This window comes from Tyto alba, unplaced genomic scaffold, assembly GCF_018691265.1.
Source record: "Tyto alba isolate M040663 unplaced genomic scaffold, T.alba_DEE_v4.0 Super-Scaffold_1, whole genome shotgun sequence".
Taxonomy (NCBI): Eukaryota; Metazoa; Chordata; class Aves; order Strigiformes; family Tytonidae; genus Tyto; species Tyto alba.
In genome coordinates, this window is record NW_024881261.1 from 19,764,049 (window position 1) to 19,783,526 (window position 19,478).

The 19,478-nt window shown below is 39.9% G+C and overlaps 2 protein-coding genes across 10 annotated transcripts in view; one reads left to right on the forward strand and one right to left on the reverse strand.

The window, feature by feature from the left end:
• Nucleotides 1-4,511, reverse strand: part of KIF20B (kinesin family member 20B) — a 43,389-nt gene extending 38,878 nt beyond the window's left edge. For both annotated transcript variants that reach the window (XM_042791717.1, XM_042791716.1), the window contains exons 1-5: nt 4,409-4,511; nt 1,837-1,990; nt 1,227-1,313; nt 967-1,083; nt 632-770 (exon numbers count right to left, since the gene is read on the reverse strand). In XM_042791717.1, coding sequence (XP_042647651.1) covers nt 632-770; nt 967-1,083; nt 1,227-1,313; nt 1,837-1,989 — 496 coding nt within the window. In that variant the 5' untranslated portion in view covers nt 1,990; nt 4,409-4,511. The remainder of the gene's footprint in view (nt 1-631; nt 771-966; nt 1,084-1,226; nt 1,314-1,836; nt 1,991-4,408) is intronic.
• Nucleotides 4,512-4,619: 108 nt separating this feature from the next.
• PANK1 (pantothenate kinase 1) overlaps nt 4,620-19,478 on the forward strand; it is a 48,087-nt gene continuing 33,228 nt past the window's right edge. Inside the window, exons 1-6 of one of the 8 annotated variants that reach the window (XM_033001754.2) lie at nt 4,629-4,900; nt 5,914-6,032; nt 6,601-6,994; nt 9,589-9,758; nt 13,564-13,658; nt 13,916-14,034. The gene's annotated coding sequence lies outside the window, so the exon portion shown is untranslated. The other 7 variants (XM_042786814.1, XM_033001753.2, XM_033001758.2 and 4 more) reach the window with 7 other exon arrangements.

Sequence of the window (19,478 nt, forward strand, 5' to 3'; positions counted from 1 at the left end):
ACATCATCTGACCAGAAAGGATATTGAGCTTTAACAGTACAGAAATAGTACATCAGGAGACAAGGTCTCCTAGGATATTATTGATAAACTCAGAAACTTGAGACAAGACAGAAATACTTAAAAGTAATCAAACTTTTCAAAACGTTTATTCTCTGCCTGTAGTAACTGAAACAGATTCAAATACTACTCCTTATTTGAAGGCAGTGCATATAAAATGCATATGACCTCTATAATAACGATAGAAAAATAACAAAATGCTAGTCTGGTGTAGAGTAACTTAGACACTTCTCACATTCTGATATATAAAACATGTATTTTCTTAACTCCCTCTCCTCCCTGACATTGTAGACACTTGGAGAAAGAAAGAAGTCACACACTTCGTTGAAATTATTAGCCTGACAAAGAACTATCACTATATGTTTATGTAAACTCTGACAGTGACTCTGTCATTTGGCAGTTTAGTGATATTTGTTATGGAAGGAGACTTTCAAAAGCTATTTATTAATGTTCAAGAGAAGCCAGTGTATAGGGACTACAGTTGAAATGAAGGAAAGAGGTATATTTCTGCTAGGAGTAATCCTTTCTTTAAAAAAAAGTAGTTCATTCAAGGAGAACACATTGCTACTTATACCTTGGAATGTGTAAGTTTTCCCAGCATTTGTAACACCATATGTAAAAATAAGACGATTATATCCATCTAAGAAATCTTGCACTGGTTGCTTCATGGTACCTTCAAAGAATTCTTCTTGAGTTGTTTCAGGTCCAAACACCTAAGCATTACCAAGAAACACCTTTATACTTTCAAGTGATCATTAGAAACTTCTAAAGAATCCTTTAAATTCTGTCTGTTTATAATGTTAATGAGTATTGGCAGTTTAAAAATCTAGTTTGCTTGGTATTAAATAATGTAAGTTAAACAATTTCTTCCAAGAATAAATTAAAAACTTTTGAAGACAAGTCATTTACTCGTGAAAAAGTGAACTTCTGTATCATCTGTCCAGCAGATTTTTCACTTAGTCGACTCAAAGAGTTTTTGGGTGGCTTCAGTATGATGCTTGTTGAGTCTTCAAGTGAAACGCAGTTCTATTAAAAAGAAGCACAAGTAATGCAGGCATGAAAACAGTACAAAAAGCTCAGCTTACAGGAGGGAAAAAAATAAAAACAACCACAACACAACATGCAGAACACCCCAAACATACATTTGAAGTATTTTTAAACTGTCACACCTGCAATTCATTTTCTCTTTCCAATGATGTAAATGGTCTAATACGCAGGCAAACTTGTATGTGTCCCTTAGAGTCCAAACTGCTCCTCTTAAATTATAAAAAAAAAAGAAAAATTAAGAAAGTTAGAAATGTGACTAGATTGTTTGTTAACTAGCATGTTAAGGCAGTTTTATCTTCATCAGGCTATTTTGAACAGAATTATCTGATGACAAGGGAAACAAAAGCAATTCACTACATCAGTTTTCACAAGTGCTTTGGTTCCTGGAAAAGTTCACTGTGATAACTTTAAGAGTTAATACTCTTGCAGCACATATATATGTATATGCACACATTCAGGCCAACTAGAGATCTAGAATGAAACCCACAAAAACAATCTATAATTAGGCTGCTCTGAATTGGCAATTAGCTTCATTGAAAGAAGACTCATGCATCCAATAAGGTATCGATGCAGTGCCACACAACTTGGTCTAATCCTATATATCTCCTCCAAATTAAAAACATGCTAAAGATGGTTTTTATGTTCCCAGTAAAATTCTGATCTTATTGATGAAAGGACTAAGCTTATTAAAAAAAATAAATCCAAACAATGCCAACATTAAAGCTTTCTTACCTGGCTTGTGTCTGAGCTTGAAGAAACCAAAGAAAATTCAGCAGAGAGATCTGCTTTAAGATCTTCAACATTTATTGGTCCTGTCCTTTGTGGCTCAACACTAGCAACATAGGATGGTCTGAAAATTTTCTCATTATCCAAAGTCAGTTCCATCCTGCAAGATAAAACTATTTTTTTTTCTCTCTGATCACATAACGTAGAGCTTCTGAAGTCTTTCAGAAAACAAATCAATTTGAAACCAATAGCCACAATTTCTTTAAGGAAAAAGCTTTCTTTATCTTATTCATAATTTACATTACATGTTTCTGATAACTGGGCTGAGGGTCTGCAGTGGGGTTCGCAGCATGATGAAACAAGAACAGCCCTTCTTCTTCCAGTTAAAAGCAACTACTTACCAGGGAGAAGCATTACACATATACCACAGCCTTGTTAAAAGCCATGTCTGACAAGGAAGATATAATTAAAAACAAACAAAACAATCATATTGTTCCATATCCATTTCTCCATCATCCCTCTGCAGTGTCCATTTAGAAAAAAAGCTCATTGCAAGAGTAACCAAACTTCACTGTTAGCTCTGCAGGACCTCATAAATAGTTGGTATTATAAAGGTAACACTATGTAGCTTAATACAAGACAGAGTTCAGAAACATTCTGAAGACTAACATATAGTTTTAGCTATTAAGGTAACACTACAAAATTACAAGACCTTAATGCAGAGTACAAGTTGAAGTACTGCTTTATAGTAATTTTTGCAGTCATTTCACAAATCAGCAATTCTTTTATTAATGCCTCATTTAATGATTTTTGCGCATCTCATTCTGAGCAGTGAAAATCTGCTACAGAAAATGAAAACAAATGGATTCAGTGTTGATTGTAGACAAGTAAATTTCAGAAACAACCTGTAAAAGTGCATTTTATTTACAAATATTAGTGTATTTTCTCTGCACTTTACTCTCCAATTGCTTTTTCCTGTGATATTACACATGTGACTTGGCAGCTTTTCTAATGGGTTAAGTTTAATAGAACTTACTGTGTAATTATTCATAGACTACAGCAGTAAGCGTTCTAGCAATTAGACACCTATCACATGGCCCCCTACAGTTTTTAAACTTCAGACACAACAATTCTATGGTCTTCCAATATCACATTCCCATTTCTACACTACAATGATGCATAGAATTCTCTCTAAATACTAATGGATAACATAGAGTGTCCATTAAAAGAGTGGATATACAAGGGTGTGTTATGTTCAAAGCACTTTCACTAGGGAAAAGGATTGCCTATTATGCAGTTGTTACATTTTTGCTCCCCCCAGCAAAAAACCTGAAATATGCCTGCACTTTGGTGACAAAACACTTAACAGCTCGGTCCTCCTATCTAGACTAGTTGAAGGCAAACAAAGGTCACCAAGATGCAAATGAGGTAAAGCTATACATAAAATAAGCAGCAATGTTTATTTTGTTTCTTCTGATCCGATGTTTTCATTTTTGTAAGACAATCATATGAAAACCAGGAAAAACTTGGCCTGTAATATTATCAAAGCTTGAACAAACACTGACCTGGGAATAAGCTACTACCAGAAAGAAACATACCTGTGCTGCCATGATCTAGAAGTCTTATTCATCAGCTACACGAAGTCACACTACAAAATTCTTACCAGGCCTTGACAGGAAACATATTTACTAGATAACTGACATTTTAGTTGGTTTAAATATAACAACTTGCACTTGAAACTAAGCTTAAGATTATGCTCTCATTATGTGTCTTTTTACGTAAGGGGCCAAAGCCAAACATTAATTTATGTATGCAAAACTGGAACTCAAAAGCATTCACATGAACCCAGCACTCCAATCAGTAAGGTTTAACCCCAGACAGCATGCAAAACGTAAGATGCAGACTATCCATCTGTCTCCACATTGCATCATAACAGCATTGTAATTACCTTAGCTGTTCCAGTGTAAACAGATGCATTGCCTGGCTTTAGCCAATAAAAACCACTGGTATACTGGGATATGGCATTATAACTCTGCTTACAGTGACATCAGTTTAGAGCTACAAGGCACTCGCAGAGAAGGGGATCCAGAGTAGCACACAAAGGAAAGTATGGTCACAGTACACGCACAGACTAGCACAGACTGTCAGGCAGCACAAGGAAGGGTTAAAAAGGCTCCAAACCACACAGCTAGCAGCTTATAGAAAACATAAAGAGTAAAAAAAAAAACCTTCCCTCTGCAAATATCCATCTCGCACTTGCAGGCTGCGCCCTGTTTTCCCGTTCTTATAGGGACGCTGCCGCATGGCTTTGTCAGCATCACGGCCCTGGGCCGGGCGTTACCCGCGACTTGCAGGCTCCACAGCAGTACCAAAAAGTTTGCCCCCCACCCGCCCTCCTGACGTCTCACCCCCCGCAACGCTAGTAACCACAAAGGCCGCGAGTGGAAGCGGCCTCAGCATCGCCCGCCAGGCAAGCCCCCTACACTGCTCCCCAGCTCCGCGACCCGCCGGCCGCAACCACCGCCTCCTGCCTTCCTCAAGCGAGGGCCCAGCGGCCCCGCAACCCACATGGGCTTACCTCGCTTGGCGTAGGCTCTCAGCGAAGTAAGTCCAACCGCCGACCCCCTCCGCGCGAAGTCCGCTGCGCTGCCCGGTCAAGCCCCGCCGCTGCCCCGCGCACCGCAGCGTACCACCTACGGCCGCGGCTTCTTTTCAAATCTGGCCAATGGCAGGGCACGGCGCCGCGCGGCCTTAGGGGAGGGCGGACGTTGCCGCGGCGAAAGGCTCGACGGGAAATGTAGTCTCAGGTGGGGCGGGAAAGCGGCGCGGGACGAGGTTTCCCCTCGGGCGGCGGCGGGGCTTTGCCATGCGGGTGGGTTTGCTGAGGTTTCTGTGTTGCACGTACACGGAGCCGTCAGGGCCTGCCCTCTCAGTGGCGGCAGGCCTTCGACTGCCACTGGAAGGCGCCCTGGCCTCGCCGGGCCTGCCCCGCGGCCTGCCCTCACCTGCCCCTCTCGCCGTCTGCAGTGGTCGGGGCTTTGCCTCCCTCGGGCCTGGCAGAAGGATATATGTAAGTTCGAGCTCGTCGGTTCTCTGGGTGGTTGCACTGATGCTATTTCCACAGGCGTTTTGCAGGCTGAGTGGCAAGATCAGGCTTTGCAGTCTGTATGTAAGCAGAATAATCACTGTTTGCGGGCAGTGAAAGGGAAAGGGCCGGGTGATCTGCTCAGGCTGCAGATGCCCTATATCAGAACTTGGATCAGCAGAATTGGGAAACTTCAGTTTTAAGTTCAGGCTGTGCTTGTTCCTCACACTGGGTTACAATACTGATGGAGTGACAGCTGTGCAAAACACTTAGTAAGGTATCTTTGGTTAAAACTTTCCCCAGGTAGAAATTAATGTTTAGTACCAGGTTTGCATGATACGGATTTAATTTCTTAAACAGCAGTGAGAGAAATCCTTCCGCTTTATTTTCAAAACAGTGTCATAATGCCAAACATATCATCATTTTTCCAGAATGTCAGGGTACGGAAATGTACAGGTTTTGGTAACATAAATCACCGTAAGTTTCTCTTTAGACCCAGGCAGGAATTCTTTGAACTTTAATAAGGAGTGTCTGCCTGTTTTAAATTGAAATAAAAGAAAAAGTAACTTGAAAGTAGTCAGTAACTACCAAAACCAAATGTTTGTTTTTCATTTGAAGAAAATGCCAGCTAGTGCAAGCAATTCTATAAAAGAATAATTTTACACAGATCCTGCACTGGCTGCTTTGATGAGGTTGTCTTTAAGATTATATCCCATCTTTCTTTAAACAGAGGTTATGTCATATCAGTAAAAGATGTGTGCTTGATTTCAATTCAGATGCAGGCCATGTTGCAAGAGTTGGTGTGTTTTAACAGCAGAAAATTATGCAATTTTGAATTTGAAACTGTTTGCCAAACAAAACTGAAAAGCTCATGTAGACATTCTTCAAGACTTAGGCAAACTCTAAAAAAAAAAAAGTATCTTTGTTTCTATCCTGAACAGAACAGTGAATTCAAACTACTGAACTAACCTAATACTAAACCACCTTTTTCATACCAGGAGGGGAATGAGAATGGCTCTCAAAGAAAGGGGAAAATTAGCTCCTGCAAGCAAAGCTGAAAGTTGTTCTCTTCTACTTGTTGGAAAGGAAAACTGAAGATCTCAGAATATTTTGCAAGGTATATTCCTAAAAGGGTTAGGGGCTATTTCCTGCAGAAAATTGTTCTTGCTAAGTTGGGGCATAACAAAGCTCATGGTACAAGCAATATTTTGGTGTTGTTTGAATATTAGATTTCTGAAACTGTTTTTATAATACTGCACATGCTGCATAATTTAAACTATTATCTCAAAGGACTACCATAAAAGAGCAAACAAAAACACAATCTAACACGTGCTCCTAGTCTCACCCAAACCATGATAAAGAAAACATGAGATCAGCATAATCAACCCAGCCTGTTCTGGAGTGGGAGATGATGAAACTCCATCTATGTAAATAACCTTTATGGCTTTCCACCAATATATTCTCCTTAAAGTGGTTTGTGCAAGGGCAGCCAGTTGCAACAAAAATATCTGCTGCCAAAACTGTTAACTCATTAGCCACTGGAATTTGATTATGTTTCTTTTCAAAATCTCTGTAACTTGTGGAGCAAGGTTGCCACTCCCCAAGAGGAAGAGTTTTTTTATAAATGACTTGTTACAACTCTCACTATTACCCTTAGAAACTTATGCTGCTTATATTTGGGACAGGATTCAAAAGTTGTGGCTAGTCTACTCATCTGAATGATGAGATGATGCCCTGTGAGACAGCATATCTCAGCTAGCTTCTACACTGCTGTCAGAAGTAATCAGAGACACAGTCAACACTTCTGGGACTTGGCCCAGCATCCTTCAGCACATCTGAGCAGCAGCCAAACCAGGACTGGCTTCAGCTTCTTTGTACTCAACTCACCTTCCACAGGGAACTGATAAAGCACTTCAGTGTCCTCCCAGCACTCCTGGTTCTGCTGTGCTTCCCCACGCCACGACAGCGCTGCCTTCCCATCCTGCTTGGAGGCAGAAGAGTCCTTCTGCAGGCTTTGTTTGGAGCCAGCTGGCAAGAAAACTCCCGTTCCTTGTCACAGAGGTGTATTGGAGGAAAATGGTGTGTTCCGTGATCTTCTCGGTAGTCTGCCACATCAGCCCCTTTTCAGTCCTACCTTTCAGGGCAGTATGTGTAATTTGTTATTTGCACAGCCCTGTGGATGCATTTCACACTTGCTTTAATTTGAGCCTATATAGTGGTTCCCTCGCTGTCCCACTCCCATCAGTTGCCTTCAGGTGACGTTATTTCTAGCTGGCTTTATGAACTCCCATCTTTGCAGGCTGTTCATTTGCTTATTTTTCTTTAGTAATATAGGTAAGTTTTCCTTTATTTCTTCTAAGCAATGAGCTACTTCTTCAGTCTCATATTTCCCCATTTGTTCAGTATAGTTTTTCTGTGACTTTTGATTCTTTACCCATTTCCTTGTTTCCTGCTCAACACTAGCTTGAAAAGTGCAAACTTACAAGAAAAATGGCTTGGGATTGTCAGTGTAGTTTTTGTGCTTTAGCATGCATATGTTCAAGTTTTTCCCTGATCAGGGCAGCACAGAGGCCAGTCACGGGAAGTAAATAGTCGTTCACGGTGCCGGCCCGATTAAGTTGGCCAGCACAGCATTTCTTCCTTCATACAGACGTGAACGCACGTCACACTACTTGCGGAAGACAAGCTGACGCGGCCCAGAGCGTGAGGCCCGCCGTAAGCTCCAGCACCAGGGCCTCGGCTCGGCCGCGCAGGCCCCACCGGCGCCGCTCGCCCGGCAGCACTGGCGGAAGCCGCCGGGCGGGGAGGGGAGCGCGCAGCCCGGCCCCGCCGCGCTCTGGGGCCGACCCCCGGCCGCAGGCGCCCGGCTTGGCAGCAGAGCCCGGCCCGGGGGGAGCCGGGCGGGGCCCGGGGGCGGCCTGCAGTAGTCCCCGGCGGTGCGGGGCCGCGTCTCCAGGCGCCGCAGCGAGGCGGGCGGCGAAGGACGTGTGAGCGGGGTTTCGGGGCCCTTTCCCCGGAGGGGCAGGGGCGTTCCACCAGCCCCCGGCCTGCAAATGCTGCGGCTGTTTCGTGGCTGATTTGGTTAACTGGGGAGTTGTGGGATTTCGGGCGGGGCGGGAGGAAACAGTTACTGGAGGGTGCTTGCGGATGGTCGTGAGGCCCCTCCCTTGAGGTGCTCTGGGAGCATAAAATACAGTCTGGAAAATGAATCCTAGACACACCGGCAGAGAGGGGGCTTGAGCAGCACATGCCAGTGTGAGATAGGCAGCCAGGGGCCTGGGCAGGACAGAGGGGATCGCTGATGGGCAGCTGGAGGCAAGCCATAGCGCCTGGTGCTGGACTTGGGCCTTGACACTTGGCTTTTGTCCACTTCCCAAGGCCAGAGCTGGCTGCTCCAGCAAGTAAGATGTTGGGGTTGCCTGTGCCCTGTAGTCATGGTTGTTTAAAAAGTCATTCACTGAAGAGAGAAGAGACAGAGAGCTCACAGCTGGATACATGGTTGTGATAAGGCGGCGTGTTTAGGTACTGCTCTGTTTGTGCTTCTCATAGATGCAGTGAGGCCACCTGGTCCTGTGCCAGTCTTCTGTGTAATGAAAATGTGCTACGTGTGCTCAGCATAACTTTTTTAAATTTTCATAGCTTCATTTGAAAACCTGGACATGACAAACAGTATTATTCTTTGAGCAGGAGGTGGATTGTTTTACATAGAAGATTTGAATTATATTTACTAAGATGTGTTTTGTTCAGTTTGCATAACTCAAGGCTTAGTCTTTGGAAAGAAGGCAATGGACACAAAGTTATTGCTGCTTCTTCGTACTTCTCTCTCAACCCTCTGGTTATTCCTTCTATCCTTCTTTGAATTATTGCATAATTCTCTGATGAACTAAAGAGATCATTTCAGCTGTAACCAACCTTTTAATCTTGTAATTAAACCAAAAAGTCTCAAAATCGATTATTCTCTGTAATATGGTCATTTAAATGATCACCATTCTGAAGGTCAGATCTAGCATTTTGAAATCAGAACCTTCTACCTCTCATCAACAAGCTTCAAACATACCTGAAGACATAATTGTGTGTCTTGGATCATTATGCTTACCCAGTGTATGAGTATACTTGGGTTCTCAGGTTATTTTAATTTGAACAGCTCTTTAATAAGCATTTGTAACAAAGTGCCTCATAGTAATAGTGTTCTATAGTGTCTCTAGTGACTAAAACAAGTGAATGGTTTAGATATTCTGAGGAATTAGTAATGTGTTTTTTTTTTTTTTTCAGTATTAGTCTGCTGTATATTTTCTCCACCCATCCATATTTAAATCTTTTGCTCTTATGAACAGAAAGCTTTTCAAGGCAGGATCTTTAGGGCCTTCAATTAGGGCAGTTGTACTCATGTTTTCCTAATATAGTGGAATTTTCAACCTCATGGGCTTTTTAACATCACAGCATAAATGATGATAAAATATATTTTTTAAATGTTTCTGTGAAATACCCTAATCATTTGAACTGCCGATTTGGAGTAAAATTTAATAGGCTGTCAAGGTGAATAATAATTGAGAAATATTTTGCGTGTGTGTGTGTGTATATAAATATTTATGTTTTACTACTGAAGGAAACTGAAGCTTTACTAACTGAAGGGCAAAAAAGAAATCTATTTTTTTTTCTTCTGCGTTTTCCAGGGTCTTTCTGTAACTCTGGCACAGATGCTGTGAGATCACTAATGATGGCTAAGTATTTTGCTGCTTTATTGCTGAAAGGGGCTGAAGCGTTTAGACATGAGTTGGTTGATCAAGCCGAACAACACAATATCACAATATAACAGCAAAAGTGGCTTCAGTTGGAGAAAATGGTAAGAACTGTTTTCACATTGTGACAAAATTATTTGTCCTATAAATGTATCAGCTGTTTTGTCTGACTGATTCATAGTTATGTGGCAAATAGTGTAGTTAGTTATCAGGTGTTGAAAGTACATGCTGTGAATAGTAAAACTATTGTTTAAAAAATATACAGTCAGAGGTCTTTTTGTGAAAGCATATTTATATGAGAAAAGATGACTGATCTTAAACTGTGTGCTGTCTTATTTTTAAGAACAAGTCTGCGTAGATGGCTTTTCCATAGACCTGGTTGTTAAATGCAGTTTCTGGGGCATTTATGTGCCCCAGAAAATTAGCTCCATCCCAGCTAGACCCAGTACACTGTCTCACTTTGGGTTGCGATCATGCTGAATCATGTAAACCAGGCATTTTTGAGCTACAGGTAGTCACATAATTGGGAACCTTGACAGAGAATCCACAAGCAGAAAGACTGACGGTTGGTATTGACTAGGTGTGTAACATTCTTCCCTCCTAGTCAAGATTATACTGATATCTCAGGACTTACTGTTAGAAATTAGTTTACTGCTGGAATATTAAATTGAATCCTGTACTGAGAGAAGTCAGTATGAGTTTTGCCACTGTTTTCACATAGCCGTCTTAGTTTTCCCATGGGCTTCAAGTCCTTGTATCCTTTGGACATAAAAATTGAGTAATATTGTTGATACAGAAGGACAGATACAGTCCAGGAACATTGGCTACTTCAGAAAATATTTTTTTTATATGTGCCGCTTATATTTCATGAAGGATGTTTGAACTGTGTATCCAGATTTTGTTTGATCCCCTGAAATACCTGTTCTTGTTTCTTCTTTTTTTCTTTTTTTTTTTTTTTTTTTATTATTTCTAAACCCGTGCCTAAGTATTTGCATGATGTCTTTTTAGCTCCAAGTCTGGAACTAGGCCTGTTGCCACTTTTTGCCATGCACAATGTTAATTTCTTTTTTTTGTAGACAGCGTGTTAGCTTGTAACCTTCAGGTTAAGGGCTGGGGATGAATTCCAAATCTTATTAGTAAAACTATTTCTCTCCATGTGTTGTTGATTCTTTTTCAATCATCCACAGAGCTGTATAAATACCAACATGGGTAACCATAATTTAAAGGTAAAATCTCAGGATTGACTTTCCTAAAATGAAACATATGTTTGAATTTTATTTCAATTGAGGTTTCAGAAGTTTTATTTCAGTTCCAGGCTGCTTATGGAAATTCTTCGTGGCGTAAGAAATTCAAGCTTTATTCCTTAGGATTACTTTTCTGATAATATTGTTTCTTCTTTTGTAGTGTTACATAAAATACAGCTGTAAATAGCTGTCTAATGGTCCCAGAGCCCTCAGAACAACCCCAGAAAATTTTACCAAAGACATTCTGTTGATTGTTACATTCTAAACTGTTGCTGTCATCTTACTAGAAACTTAACAAGGTAAATAAATTGGAACATGAAGTCAGTACATATCTAGAGTAATGCAATTCTGAAACAGGGAAACTGGCCAAGATACCAAGTTATATCTAAATATATATCAGATACATATCTGATAGCTGAAGAAACTGAAAGATTTCCACTAAAGGTGTGGGTGTCTACATGTATATATGCAAGTTCTGTGTACATGCCAGGAGACTGGATACTTCTGTCTCAAAAATATAAGAAGCCTCAAAATGATGTGGTTCAAGAACAAGAAGCTTACTGCTCATGTAACATGGGCTAAAACCAAGGAGCAGGATATATTACAGTGTAGCCATTACAGTATTTCGGTGTAGTATTACTCATCTTTCTGGCTCTGACACCCAAGACAGAGCTTCTTTTATCCTTGGCAAGTGTCAACTATCTGTCTTGACCTCAGAAACTAGTGCTGTTCTCTGACATTATGTACCATTCCTGAGAATGTCATCATGGCTTTGGGAACTCGGGGCTTCTCCTTGAACTGATGCGAAGATGTGATTGGAGTGAGATAGTCACACCATTGACCTTCAGATGTTTTAACTTGGGCTTCCTGTAGAGCCAGTGGCGAGAAATGCTCAGAATAGTTTCAGGCCTAAATTAAATTCTTGTTCTGGAAGTGCAGAAGTTATGCTACATGGTACAGCTAAGCAATATAACTGTAACCTGACTTGCTCTCTGGAGGAACCTTGCTTTCTTCACTAGCCTCTTAGTTTAGATATTAAAATTAATGTCTAGTATTAGGTAACACAGTTAGCGTACAGCATGATAAAAGGGCAGGGAATGAACACTTAGACTTATCTTTAAAGAACTTAAAAATAATGTCTCTTTGACAATAGCAAGTGTCCTAGGGCATTTCTTGTTTTGATCTGAGCTAATCTTTTGGGGGGTTTTGTATGGTTTTTGGTTTTGGTTTGGTTTTTGGGTTTGGGTTTGTTTTGGTTTTTTTTTTTTTTTTTGTAAGCTTGTATTTTATTAATATTTCAGGCTGGGCATTGCCCATCCTGTAGGAAAAAGAGAGGGCAGGGAGCTTAACACATGCTAGACATCTGCCCTGCATAGAATGAAGTCATACTCCTGAAAAGAAGAGCCTGAATTTGTGCCTACAGTACTCTTTGCAGTCCTTGAAGAGAAGCACAGTCTTCTTCTCTGAAAGTGGACCAGCAGATGAAAGATGATGAAAACTCATGAGGTCTCAGTCGCTTCTCAAAGGGTGGATTAATGAGCAGCTAATATTTTAAACATATTCTTATACCATTACTTTTAGCCAAGTCAGCAAGTAGATCTACGTGGCCAAACAGGTGCTGGTACAGCAGATGAGCAGGCAGAAATGCTTGTGGGACAAAAGGGCAGGGCTGCGTCTCCTCTGTTAGGCAGTTGGCTAAGTTGCTTGTGAAGTTGCATCTTTGGCAATTCTTCAGCAAGGACTCAAATATGCAGGTGGCTGGCTGGATTGCAGCCTTTGGGCATATCCAAACTTGCAGAGTTAGAGTATTTCCAAACAGGTTCAACATAAAGTTCTCAATTTGATGCTGCCCAGATGTAGTCACAACATGCTGCAGCCAAGGATAAGCAGAATTTTGAAGGAGGCCAGGCTTCCTTACTGAAAGTTTGCTCACAGATGAAATCTGAAGAAACTGAAAGATTTCCACTGAAATGATGAGTGCTACCAAGCGTTGGCTGATCTTACCATATGTAGTCAGAATAAACTCTGTTTTGTAAAAACTGAGATGTAAACAGTGAAATTCCACTGTTAATAATTCAGTTTTGTGCATGTGAATTTCCCTTTGCTGTTTCAACACATTATAGGATCTGACTGCAGTTCCAGTCAGGTGCTTTTGTATAGTGTTGCCAAGTACTGTCATACTATCACACTTCATCATCTATGTGGGTGCACTGAAGAATGCACAGATGTTTATAAAGCATTGTAAGATCTTTCTGGGTGAATGGCATTATGCAAAGAAGATAATTATTCTAAAAATTAGTCCAAATATTCTGTATAAAGCAGATTTTGGCATTGTGAAAAGAACCAAAACATGCAACGATTTAGAGGTAGAGGAGGAATCCTTTTATTTTAAGGATAATATTGTTATAAAGTTAGAAATGAGTCATTCTCTAACTTATTTCTAACTGGGTGACTCGTGCTCTTGGCAAATTAATTGTCCAAGACAAGTGACTCAGATGCTATAGTTTTACTATTTTTTTAAACACATGGCTACTGCTATTACAAATAAACATGAGACTCGATTTCAGGTATAACAGATGTATCTATACCCTGCAAACTATGCCACAGTGCTGCTTGAGTATGTGTTACACATGCTGCATTTTTTTATCTTATGTTTTGTTTTCAGTTTTAGGTGGATGGTGTATGAGTTACAGGGTGTCCAAAGCAGCCATGGCCACCAAGAGTCTCAGCACTGAACTTGGACGAGGCAAATCTAGTGTGGTATGTACTTCCTTCTATCCAGGAACTGTGATTTATTAAAGCCTCATCACAGGAACATTCCCATGAATAAACTTTTCACCTCAGAATTCTTAGTAAGTTGTTTGATTAATATTACTGAGAATATTGATATGGGGATGATGGGAAGATCCATGCCATCTTTGTTTGGGATGGATATAGTGCCTTATTGTTGGCTGTAACCCTCTCTCTGTTTTCTTTCTTTTTTTCTACCTGCCCTCCCACCTCTGCCTTGGCTGCAGCTTGTAAGGTAGTATCACAGTGCAGATCTGATCTGATGAAACCACAACTAATACTGATGCCTGCCTATGATGGGAAGAGAACACAGACCACAAACTTGGGATTTCTGGCCTCTTATTAGGCAAGTCTGTTCCTCATCTTCCCCTTCGTGCCCCAGTTCCCTTTTGTTCCTTACCTTCGTCTGAATCATTAACTCATACTGAAGTTCATGTTACTGGTTGCTGGGAACCCAGTTTCATTTGGCTATATACACTCTTCCCTAAAAAACTCACATATCACCTACATGTTGAACATTCATCATGCAGTGAAAATATGGAACACAATTTTATTGTAATGGTTCTGAGTGATTTTCTGATGAAGAAATGAAGGGGAAAGTCTGGCACATTTTAGTGAGATGTTCATGTTTCTTGACTATGATTCATAAATTGGGAGTTTAAATTTCTAGTAAGTTTAGAAGTTATTCATGTTCATTTCAGATACCCATACATCCTTATTCTTAAAAAGTAGGCTATTTGCTAGTATAGTTGAAATTATTCCTGTACTGAGACAGGAGAATGTTTGAAGAAAACTGCATTGAGTAATAGTTTATATGCTCTTTATTTTGTTCAGTTGTAAATACAGTAGACAACAGATGAAATAACTATTGACGTAGAGAATAACACAAATTATGTCAAACAAGGACTTCAAACTGTGTGTTTTGAGGTCAGTAACCTGTGTGCATAGAACTTTGATCACATTGGTAACAGCTAAATGACATAACTTATGTGGATGTACGTGCAAAGATAAATAGGTAGCTTTTCACTGAATTTTTCAAGCAGAACAGGAAAATGTCAGTGAAGCGAAAATATAGGTTTCCAGCAGGCTCAAGGAGCTTCAACAAAGGAAGCAAATACTGATGAGTTAATTTGCTGAAACGGCAAGCAAGGGGTTTTTTTCTGCTTGTTTGTTTTTTAAACCTAAATGGATCCTGTTTTCAATAAGCAGCATAAAGGAGGATTCTTTCCAGGGCCCTGCCATATCAAATAGAAGACAGCATGTACTGTCTGGTGAAATGTAAGTTTGACTGCTAATCAGCCAACCCAAAGCATTGCTAAATTAAAAGCCAGTTTTCTTGAGAATACAACTTCTGGGGAACTGAAGCTATTTCTTGATTCTGTGACTGGCTTAGAAAAATGGGAATTCCTTTTAAGAAAATGAAGATGTTATGATTTTTTCAAACAGAAGTCTTTCAGATTTCCATGTCAGCACTGACCTGCCTAGTCAAATGAATTAAAAACATGACAGTGACTCTGGAACAATGCAACTGAATTTTCCAGTAGCGGGACATGGGTATTATTTCCATTTTGGGTCAAACTGATCCAAGTATGGGTTTCAGTTTGGAGGTGGGACCTGTCTGCAAGTCCTTTCTCAGCTCTCTCACTACTTTTTGTTTTAGCACTGTTGCTTTTATTTCTTTAAATGGGAGGTGAGATGAGCAGTTATTCACAGTTTGTAAAGTGTCTGAAGATCTGTGGGTACAAAGCACTACATAAGTGCAAAATATTTAAATTCAAAACTATGTTATGTCTTCTTCCTTTTTCCTTATGCCAGTCTGTGCTGTGACTGAAATCAATCTGCTTATAATCAAATTTAAACTTGGTTGCTGAATAGAGGTGGAGAATTTTTTTATGTTTTAACCACAGACTTTCTAGTTCACTGCAACTAGGGTTCCAGTCTGATTTCTCTCTGCAGGGAAGATATATATATATGTATGTATATATATTTGGTTTTCAATGTTTTCATTGATCGGGTGGGCTTGGCTAGTCCTATGAAAAGTTGTGATGTGTCAATCCAGTGCTGTTTGCATTTGCTTCAAAATGTGGGAATTAATCTGCTCTAAAAATGGCTTGGTTTATGCATGCATTGTTTAGTTTATACATTCTGGGAGGATCAAAGGACTGAAAAATGGCAATAATAAGGAGGTCGTAAATCACACAAGTTGTCTTGGTTTAGGATTTTAGGTCAGGCATATCAATTCCATCTTATACTAGATTGCAGTTGTACCTGTGAATAGAGACTAAATCATGTCATGTAATTTCTGGGGATTCTCTTATTTGCAATCCATGATTACTGATGCCTCATAACCACTGCAGCAGTATTTTCCTCATACCTTCATCTGATGGGGTACCTGTATCTTTCTTTCTAGCTTATGTTCTTGTTGTCTCTCTTTTTTTTTTTTTTTTTTTTTTTTTTTTTTTTTTTTATTCTAAGAGGAATTGGAATTAAGATAAGATATACGTCTTGTTTGGCATTATAAGTACATTTTATAAAGGGTGGAAAAGCAAATCAATTGGTGCTTGACACATGCAGAGCAAAAGTATGAGGGATCGATGTCTTAGCCCTTGATCAGTTCTGTTTTCAGTGAATATATAGAGGCTTTGTAAACAAAAAAGGTACCTTTGTCTCCTGTTGTACGGGAAATACACAGTGCTTTTGTTTTCTCTTCCCATGTGTGAAATGGCTGGCACCAAAAGTAACTCTGAGGCTTCTTTATCTGACTTCCATGTCACAATTAAGGATAAATTCAACAAATTTGGTTAGCAGTGTTCATGGGATCAAGGAGTCTGATGTACCATTCTGGGTTAAAAAATACAATATATGTGTATAATTAGGACTTTATATATGAGTATCAGAATAATGCTTTTGTCCAAAGGTGTTCAGTTATACGTTATGAGAGAATAGAAAAATATTTTGTGCTCTTGTGGTATGCATGGCATATATGTTTCTTAGACCCTTTCAGGTTAATCATTGATTCAGAGAACTTGTTTTGATGACCCAGATGGTCTCTTTCAGTCTTAAATTCCCATTAGACTAAGTGTGTGTTTGTATTAGTTAAGCTTTATTGCAAGAAAACAAATATTTTGGTGACACTAAGGTTCTTGAGTGAAATGCAGGTTGCCTTCTATGCAGGAGACACCCTGGAAGTTACTTTCTATTGTGTTTTTTTTTCACAGTGTATCTAATGAAAAGACAGACGTCTATGATTGTTGTTCTGTTTTTTTTTTTTTTGTGTGTGTGTGTGTGTACATAGTTTATGTTGAACTTCTGAAAACCTGAAAGCTCTAAATTGGCCTCTTGAACAAAATGAAATGCGTTGCACAGAACAGACTATTCACTGTAGTATTTACTCTGAAAGGTCACCAGTCCCAGAAATATCAGAGGATGTAACTATGGCAAACCAATCCAGTGTTAGCATAATGTTTGGTTGTTTGCTGCCTTTGTTACTAGGTAGTTGAAGCCTTTAGGAACAAATTTGTCATTCATAGCACAGTCCCTTCCTACACAGGATTCTCATTCTTTGCAAACTTGGGTAAAAAAGATATTTTTTAAAAGATTAGCATTTGAGTTTTATTGTCCGTGGCTTCAGCTTAATCTCACGAGGACATATTAAATGTTACCTCAGCATCAAAAACCTAAGCAAATCTTTGGTTTATCTATCTGATAGCAAAGTCTTATTGATCGAGTACTAAAATCTTAACTCCAGATTAGTTGTGGTGTTTGGATATAAACCTGTGCTTAAATGATCTTTCAGACATACACTTTCCCACTACTGAAGGTGATTGAGAAATACCAAAGGTATGGTGTGTTTCTGTTTTGCACCAAGTCCCATCTGTGGGCTATTTTGGAAGAAGGAAAATAAAATCTCTGTGTCCTTTCTAGCCTTTGATGGGCACTCTGTGTTCCCTTCTGGATTAGAGGAGTAATCCAGTTTTGTCTGGTTTGGAAGTATGTATGTCTAGCTAGAAGAGTTCAGAGATGTTTTTTTTTCCTCTTCCACATACAGGCATAGAAAGTCTGGTTCCCTGTTGCTACTCGATTCATAATCATTAATATCCATAGGAACTTCATGTCGACATTTAAGCTCTGGGAATATAGACCAATGCAAGTGAAAAAATCTCCATGCAGCTGAGTATTGATAGGAGAACCAGTTTCTCCTCTTCAGATGTGGCAGTGCTGAAAGGGGAAGAGAGAGAGTCTTCTGTAATTGTCAGGCATTCTGTTGTGCTTGTTTGAAACTGTTACTTCCCTCCTGATGTCATTAAGAAGGACCATAAAGAAATGCTGAATTGGAAAAAAACAAGAAAAAAAAAAAAAAAAAAAAGAAGGCATTTAGCCAGGCAAAACCAGTATGTATACATACATGAGGGTAATTGTCTGTGGGGGAGCAGTCAGGAGCCAAGGCCATTGTTTTCTCTACCAAATGCTCTGCCACTTGTGCAATCATTTTTACGATAATGAACAGTAATTCTTAATCACTGGGTTGTTAACTTGCCTGTTTTCCAATTACATTTCGTATATTTAAGTTTTGTAGTTAAAGATAAGCAGCAGTACACTGAGCCAAATACTTAGGTATGAGGTATAGTAGATGGCAGCAAAGGAGAGTGTATTTGAAATTAGATTTTTAGGTTTTTTACATATCTAGTGGTTTGAATCAATTGCCTGGCTTTTCATTTTTTACAAAGTCTCAGCAGAATGGAAACTGTGGCATGAAAAAAAGATGATTCACCCGCAAAGCCTACTTGATCTTCACTGGCTTGTAATCCTAAACAATAATCAAGGACTCGATTTTAAATGTTTACTGATTTGGGGAGTTTTATTTTAAATGTCTGAACTAAGGCACTGAAGGTTTTTGTTTCCTGTCAAAAATGGGCATCAACAGCTCTGCCAAGGGCCAGTTAAAGTTGTGGAGAGTAAATGCACCTGCAAGTTAAGTTGTAATTGTCTAGCTGGACACATTGGCAGAAAAAGCTTTAGAAGGAAAAGATTCTCACTGTTTTGTGGCTGCTGGGTGCTTTTTTTCAGTTGGGATGAAAGAGAGCAACCACAATCTCTAACCTCATCTCAGAACTTCCAGAGGGTAACTGTAGAAACCACTTGGGCCACTGCAAAACCTGGCCTCAGGGATGGGCAGGCTGGTAAGACCAGACTACACCTGTGTACTCTTCTGACTGTTATTCCCTAGTCTTGGCTGTTGTTTTTAGGTACGTAAGTAGTGTTCTAGTCCAGACAACTTTTTCCAGGTAGCATTCATACTGCCTTGTCTGGACACTCAGAATGGCGCTTGGGCCAGGAGATCTATCTATGCCCTATTTGTTATCAGTGAAGTGGAAGAACATACCTCCTGAGGGCTGTTCAGACCACCAAAGCTAAGTTACTGCTTAGACAGAATGCCTTTCTCTACCTTTCTCTCCCTTTATGAAAGTGAAGGGGAGATGAGCTTCAACTCTGTGCAGGGGAACAGGGCTTTTTATTACATCAACAGGTTTTGTTTAAGTGTCACAGAAGGCATAATTGAAAGGAGCCTGCACTGGAAGATGGGTGGGGAGGGAAGGAACCAATAGTCTCAATATAATCCTTCTTGGCCTCAATCTCACAAAGATTTAGGCATACAACTAAATTTATGCCCTTCACTTCCTCTATCATCTGCAATCAGTTTCCCCTTTCAGATGTGCTAGTGTTGAGGGAAAGCAGAATTCCCTTGCTAGCTAGCTGTTGTCAGCTTTCCTGTGATCACACTGATAATAC